General features: G+C 41.4%; 1 protein-coding gene across 1 annotated transcript; it reads left to right on the top strand.

Moving 5' to 3' along the window:
* Window positions 1-2,953: 2,953 nt before the first annotated feature.
* On the top strand, window positions 2,954-7,560 carry LOC104443716 (monocopper oxidase-like protein SKU5). The gene is made up of 9 exons (XM_010057228.3): window positions 2,954-3,296; window positions 3,579-3,688; window positions 3,794-4,064; window positions 4,146-4,284; window positions 5,001-5,367; window positions 5,731-6,096; window positions 6,244-6,322; window positions 6,698-6,897; window positions 7,161-7,560. The coding sequence occupies exons 1-9, from the start codon at window positions 3,147-3,149 to the stop codon at window positions 7,261-7,263; spliced, it is 1,785 nt and encodes a 594-aa protein (XP_010055530.2). The 5' UTR covers window positions 2,954-3,146; the 3' UTR covers window positions 7,264-7,560.
* The last annotated feature ends 437 nt before the right edge of the window (window positions 7,561-7,997 follow it).

Below are 7,997 nucleotides of genomic sequence, written 5' to 3' on the forward strand. Positions count from 1 at the left end.
GAAACACATAATTATTAATTTTCGGCCTACAATGTTTGCGGCCAAGCAAAAGCAAAAAAGCTTAATTAACAAGGCTGGTTTCTAGGGTCAGGTATGGAGGTTGATTGAGCCTACTGCCTCTCGATCCTATTCGCAATACGTTTTACAGTAGCCCCGAATGTACAAGTTACCTTTATCTCTATTTTTCCAAGTATTTTCCAAGGAAAAATAATAGTTGGAAGTATTGTTACATGACTCAATCGATCGACATTTGTGGCGGCTGAACACCTCAATGAACAAGCCGTCGTTTGACTTGAACATTCTTGATTTCTTCTATGACTCTCTCTTGTTCATTCTCGCCCTCGCTCGATTTCACGTTTGCTCATTCTAGGCTCTTGCCTTAGTTTGGATATGAATTTTTTTAGGTTATATTAAAGACAAAATTACTTTAACAATATGGCTGGATCATGTACATATTGTATAGTAATAGGTCAAAATGGATCAAACGTGCTAATTTGAGTTAAATCATTTTCGATCTAATCTACTCATTTAATAGTATCAAACGTAGAGATATGCTTGTCAGGTATTTCTCTAATTGCCAAAGCAAACTCGCCTAATGAACATTGGTCGGAAGCGATCCTCGCCCATGATCAAACGATGAACGGCAGGCATGTTTACCTGTCAACTCTCACCTTTTTAATGACAGCAATCAATCCTTGCCTTGCTGGATATGGTCCATGCATGGCATTTTGCTTGCCATCTCCGGCGAAGGGTAGAGAGAGAGAGAGAGAGAGACAGCCACTCTCTGGGGCGGGTCCAAGGTTTCAGGGAGATCATGGGCTTGGCTCACGAAAATGTGCAATTCTTTATTTCGATGATCATTTTAAGTATGATATACAAATTTTAAGTGCGAAAGTAAAGTAATAAGTGAGGAAAGGGGAATGCAAAACAATGCATATGAATATGTTTTTCTCATAATATGGAAAAAGACTTTTTGGGTTAGAAATTTATGTATTATAACAAAATAGAAGTACCAAAAAATAGAGTAAAGAAAAAATAAAAAAAACGACACAGACCCTGAAAATGTCATCTTGGAAAGTGACAAATTCTTAAAAAAAAAATTAAAAATTCTGGTGGAGCAATTTCCGCTTTCGGCTTGCCATTTTCTCTGCCTCTGACCCCACCAGTACCACCCCTTACAAATATTGGGCATCATGTCGTCACTCCCATTTCCCATTCTCTTTCCGAAGTAAAATCTCCAAGCAAGTCGTACCTTTCAAACTTAAAGAAAATATTTTGTTCAAAAAAAAACTTAAAGAAAATATATAAATGGTCCTCATGCTTTCACTCGACACACAATATTATCCATAAAACTTTAATTTATTCGATAGCATTTTTAAAGTTTTACTCAATATATAATATCGTTTTCGAACTATTAATCTTTTCAATATAACTCTTAAATTTTCTATGCATGTTCAGTATAATTCCTAAATCACGTGTGGAATTATCCCTTTAAACTTCGAAGAGTAGCAGATTCCGGGGTCAAATATAAGTTTTAAGAGAGCAGGTAACCTTGAAATTTACAAATTGAAGAAGGGTCAAAAGAGCAGGGGTCTCTCTCTGTCGCACTCCAGACAGTAAAAAAAACACAAAAGAAAACCTGAAAAGCAAAAGGACCGAATCAAACGGTTGGTAGGTGGAGTTACCTAACCAACGACACTGCTAATTGCCAGGTTAAAATTTTCGAATTTCCTTTTATTTTTCCAAAAAAAAGGAAAAAAAAGAAGAAGGGAGGACTGTATTAATTAATTTGCCGTGGTGGTGGGGGGCCCAGGCGTGAGAATGGAGATGGGCTGGCAATCATGTGGCGCTTTCAGTGGAAGATCTGGGAAGGCACCAAAAAAAAAAATTGTTCCTTTTTTTACTGAATTTTCCTCTGTTTTCGCATCTGGTTTTCTGGAATTTTCTCTCTTTTCTTGAATTGGGGACGAGACGACAGGGGTCGAACGTTGATCCCCTGCCACGCGCGTGCAAGAAAGAGCTCGTTTCCATCAGCTGTCTCCGCTGCTGCTCTTCCTTCAGCTCCAAGCGGAGGCGCTCGAGATAATAATGGTGTCTGGTTGATGCCTGTCCTCGGGCAGCATTAATTTAGGAAGGTAATCAGCAAAAAAAATCAAGTCTTGACATCGAGGAGCGGTGTGCCCTGGGCTCTGGCTGCATTTGCTATTCGGGAATAAGGAAAAAACCAGGTGTCCCTTTTTAATTGACGGAGCTGGTGCGACCCAGTTTCCTTGATTTCGTCTCTTTTTGAACTGGCGATAAGCTGTCACACATCACGCCTCCTTCTCTCTCTCTCTTTCTCTCTCTGTCTCTATCTCTGTCTGTCTGTCTCTCTCTCTCTCTTTCACGCACAGCATGCACGGTCATACTCAGCAGCGCATGAACGACGAGTGGCGAGCGACAAAAAGAGAGAGCTTCGATTGGGATCAGGATCCGATCCTCAACCCGACCACAGTCACCCCTCTCTCTCTCTCTCTTCCCCAGCGGACGAATTTCCTTCATTGTTTTTATGACTACCCATTAAACTAAAGGAACTTAGATCTAGAAAGGTTTCGAACAAACAACAAATCTTTGACAATTCTCGCTTCCCCCGTCCACACTGTCTTTGACCCACCAGCGCTCTAATGACTGAAAAGTGCTCGACCCAAAAAAAAAATAATAATAGAAAAGGACTGAATGGTGGGTTCGTCGAGCTAGCAATCTTGCAGAAAGGAAAACGTTAACGTGGACTTGCGAATTTCACAGTGCATTTTCTTTCCTTGGACAAACTTATACGAAAAGTCTCAAGGAGGGTGTTGGTCCCAGTAATCGTTTCTTTCTTTTTGCCTTTTTTTTTTTTTTTTTTTTTGGGTTTCAGACTGTCCCCGGAGGTAATGAGCATTATAAGCCCACAAGAGCAGATAAAGCAGAAAAGAGCCGTTTCCTCTCTCTCTCTCTCTCTCTCTCTCTCTCTTAAGCACGCACACGGAGGCTACTCGGGGTCTTTCACCATTCTCGCTTTCCCTCTCTACTAGATAATGCAAAGACCGTAAAAGACTTGGGAAAAATCGCCCCTGTTTTTCGACGGGAATACGCTGAGAGGGAGGAAAAGAGAGAGCTTTTCTAGAATGGCTTCGAACGGCCTCGCCGCCGCAGTTTTGCTGCTGCTCGTCCACATTGGCCTGCTCTCGAGCTCCTGCTATGCCGACGATCCGTTCGTCTACTTCGATTTCAAAGTCTCCTACATCACCGCCTCTCCGCTCGGCGTTCCTCAGCAGGTCCGTGCTCTCAGATCTCCTGCTCTGTTTTTCCCCTGAATCTGTATCTCCTTCGTGCTCCGTCTTTCAGTGTTGAGCTCGGCTTTTTGCCCGCTTATGGTTGATGGGTTTGTGCTGAATCCTCGAAAGTTTCCATTTTATGTACGGATCTGTGTGATGTGAGCTTTCGGTAGTTTGCTTTGAGCTGATGCGTTTTGGTTGGAGGTCGAAACGGACAATGTAGTGTCGACAGAGTGAGTGTTCCACTGGGCTTATCGTTTGGGTTTCGATTTTGCTTTGCAGGTTATTGCTGTTAATGACAAGTTTCCAGGACCTACTATCAATGTCACTACTAACAACAATGTCGTTGTCAATGTGCGCAACAAGCTGGACGAGGGTCTTCTTATGCACTGGTATGATTTGCTTGACATTGCGAGACAGGAGGGGGCAAAAAAGAAAGATTTGATTTTGCTGCTCTTTTGATCATGTGGAGTGTGTGGTGTGTTGGTTATGAGTAGGTCCGGGATACAGCAGCGGCGCAGTTCGTGGCAAGACGGTGTTCTGGGGACTAACTGCCCCATTCCTCCAAAGTGGAACTGGACTTACCAGTTCCAGGTCAAGGATCAAATTGGGAGCTTCTTCTACTTCCCCTCCACTTATTTCCAGAGAGCATCGGGCGGATTCGGTGGCTTCATTATCAACAACCGGGCTATAATCCCCATTCCCTTCGCGACTCCCGATGGTGATATTGTCATTCTGATCGGTGATTGGTATACCAGGAACCATACGGTCGGTGATTGTTTGATGATTTGGGATTGTGGCATGTGGTCGAAAGCTCACTTTTAAGATAGATTTTTTTTTTTGCTGTAGGCCTTGAGGAAGTCCCTCAATGGTGGGAAAGATCTTGGGATGCCTAATGGTGTTCTTATTAATGGGAAAGGACCTTACCAATATAATACAACGCTGGTCCCGGATGGTATTGATTATGAAAACATTACAGTCGACCCAGGTAATATTAATTAAGGTTCTATTATTAAACAAATTATCTGTGATTATTTAAGCAGACCAAGTAAGCTCTGCTTCCAATTGATAATGTTATGCTGGGGTTTTACTTGTCATTGTGGAGTTTTCCCAAGACTCTCAGTTGTGTGCTAGAAAAGAATTTGGCTGACCAAGATAGGTGCCAAAATTATCTGGTCACTTTTGCACTATGAGTATGATTTTAGGAGTTGCAGCCATGTCCTAAGAATATCTGCATCACCATCGTGGCGTTAAGGGTGCTTCTTATGTTTTCATGCTCATTTCTGTCATTCTCTTCTTGTGTAAGCAGCATTATCGTTCTTGATTTTTGCTTCACCATCTGCAACATTTTGCCTCATCAGGGAACATATTTATAGTCAATGACGTTAACAATCTCATGTATATTAGTTATTTGATTGTTTCGTAATGCTGCTCGGTCTAATTAAAGTGAGCACACACAATAATTTATCCTGTAACTAGTTCATGGGTTGTGGTGGATATGGCTCGAGCTGCACACCGAAGTTTGATCGTTCTGTTTCCCTTCTTTCTTTTCTTTGTTTTTTTTTTTTTTTTTTTTTTTTTTGGCGGGGGGTGTGGAAGGTTTAGGAAGTCCTGCCTGATTTGTTTGAAGGTGGGGTAAATCATCAATAAAGCTTGTATGATTATGAACACCATGAGACTTACTGATGCCAATATGATTAACAGGGAAAACATATCGCATCCGTGTGCACAATGTGGGAATATCAACAAGCTTGAATTTCAGGATTCAAAACCATAACCTCCTTTTGGCTGAGAGTGAGGGTTCATACACGGTGCAGCAGAATTATACTAGTTTGGACATCCACGTTGGTCAATCATTTTCATTCTTGGTGACAATGGATCAGAATGCTAGCTCTGATTATTACATTGTAGCAAGTGCCCGATTCGTGAATGAATCTCTTTGGAAAAGAGTAACTGGTGTCGCCATATTGCATTACACAAATTCAAAAGGGAAGGCAGTGGGCCCTCTTCCAGATGGGCCACAAGATGAATATGACAAAACCTATTCTATGAACCAAGCGAGATCAATCAGGTATGCTTCCAGGAATTTTATACGTAGACACTTACATTTCTTTTCCTGACTATGGCAGGAGTATGTTGAGTCAGCATCACCTTGGATTCAACATCTGGACCACTTTTTATCTGGAAAAACCGTCACTGCAATGAAAAGTCTTAAATTTGCATTCTGAGATTGTCGGTCCATGTTAGTTTTAAAAGTTGATGAGAAGATCAATGCATTAAATGTTTGAAAATAGATCAAATGTGGCGTCAAAAGTGCCTCCCTCATTTGTTGTAACCTAATCTTTTAATCGCTGACACGACATGTGCGATTACTTTGTTTATTGAGACAATAGATAATTGAATCTCAATTCTTTGATCTGATGCTGGGATGCAGATGGAATGTGAGTGCCAGTGGGGCTCGTCCCAATCCACAGGGGTCTTTCCGCTATGGCTCAATTAACGTGACTGATGTGTACTTATTGAGAAACGCTCCTCCAGTGACAATTGATGGAAAACGGCGCACGACGCTTAGTGGAGTTTCGTTTGTGAATCCTTCCACCCCAATCAGGCTCGCTGACCAGTACAAAGTGAAAGGAGCATACAAGCTTGACTTCCCCGAAAAACCACTGACCGGACCGCCGAAGATGGAAACATCTGTGATTAACGGAACTTATAGGGGATTTATGGAAGTAATATTGCAAAACAACGACACCAAGGTGCAGTCGTATCACATGAGCGGATATGCATTCTTTGTAGTGGGGTAACTTCTTCTGCATCGCCATGCCTACTTGCAACATTGCTTTAGCTTTCCATGGTTATACTAGTGCTATTTACTTTGTTAGTTGGAGTGGTAGGAATTCCCTTTCCTTTTAATCAAAGAATGGTGACAAACATCTTCTATGTATAGGATGGATTATGGCGAGTGGACAGAAAACAGCAGAGGGACGTATAATAAGTGGGATGGCATTGCCCGCTCCACAGTCCAGGTGCGTTTTCACTAGTTGAAAAACTTCTACCGGATAAATTTCTAAATATCCTTATCTTTACCCTTGACTTTCTCTGAATGGTTGGGCTCATTTTCTGCATTCATTGAGGAAGACTCAGCATTTCATTGGTTGTTGTATGCCTTCGTAGTGCTTTATAGTTGAGTGTGAAAGATGCTTATTGCAAATGATCCTGCAGTGGGGATGCTCTATGGCATCTCCTGTTATTCAAAAAGATAACGCTTGACAACTTATTTTAGTTCATAAGAAGCTGAAGTGCCTCATGTTTCTTGTTTCCTTTAGTCAATGCTAGATTTTCTCCCAAGTAAATGGGAGACAGATGAAAGATTGCTTATACTGATTACTCTCTCTCTCTAGGTCTTTCCTGGAGCATGGACAGCGATCCTTATATCCCTTGACAATGTCGGAGTTTGGAACTTGAGAACAGAAAACCTCGACTCATGGTACCTCGGCCAAGAAACTTACGTGAGGATCGTCAATCCAGAAGAGAATAATAAGACTGAGCTGCCCATGCCTGATAATGCTCTGTACTGCGGTGAACTTAGCCATCTGCAGAAGTAAGTAATCCAAATCTGCCCCTAAATTCTTTGTTTCGATAGATAGAACGATCATCAGACAATTAGGCAGCCTTTCCCTTTCCGAAATCACGCCTTTGACCCTGACAAAAGGCATCTACTGCTCATTTTTTTCTTTTAGTATCTTCAAGGAAACGTATTTAATCTAAAAACCAAAGCATAAAGAAACAAGCATTTTGACCTATCTTATTGTTTTGGTGAAAGCTTTCCTGCCACATACTAAAATTCAATGCCTCCACTTGCAGGCCTGAAGATATCTCTTCGGGAGTCACAATCACTGCCAGTATATCAACCGTGGCTGTCACTGTGCTAACGATACTCTGCGCTCTCATGTCCATCTCCCGCTAGGCATCATCGTTGCCATCTCCTTCTAGTGTTTCCTTTATGTCGCTTCGCCGGATTGTAGCTTCTTAGTGAGGTTGGTTTGCGAGTGTTTTAGGGTGTGCCATTCTAGCCTGTCCATAATTCAGTGATTTTGACATGTATTCTTTTGATCCACAGTAGTCTAAGTGTTCCGCACGGGGTCCTTTCGTCCAATTTATTGTGATCTTACATTCTTTTAAATACCCTACAATTGTATGAATGACTTATGAACAATTTTCCGAAGCAAATCTAATTTTCTGCCCTCCGGTTTGGCTCTATTAATCACTCATTAGCTTTGTCCTGTCTTTAGAAGGGACTAGTCCAGATTACATATCGACTTGGAAATTTGAGCCTTTGTTGCCTGGCTTATGTCATTGCTTTGGAACTGTAAAGGAGTTAGTTTTCACACGTGTATTTTTCATTTTATTACTGTTAATATAAATTTATTGTAGGTAGTTCACTTAACAAAGGTCGACATTCTGACAAGAAGACCTAAGTTCAGTTAGTCATTTCGATACAACAATCGTCCATCGTATTCTTTTCCCAGGTTTCTCAAAGGCTATCTCTATTTGCACACAAGAATCAGAATCCAATGTTCACGTTTTGGCATACTTTAAGCAATGCCTCGGATACTGATAGTGACGGACTTGGCATCAAAAACTCGAAATCAATGACTGGTGTACACATCCAAAACCAGTTGAAAAAAAATGATGAAAGGA

This window comes from Eucalyptus grandis, chromosome 5, assembly GCF_016545825.1.
Source record: "Eucalyptus grandis isolate ANBG69807.140 chromosome 5, ASM1654582v1, whole genome shotgun sequence".
In the NCBI taxonomy this organism is placed as follows: Eukaryota; Viridiplantae; Streptophyta; class Magnoliopsida; order Myrtales; family Myrtaceae; genus Eucalyptus; species Eucalyptus grandis.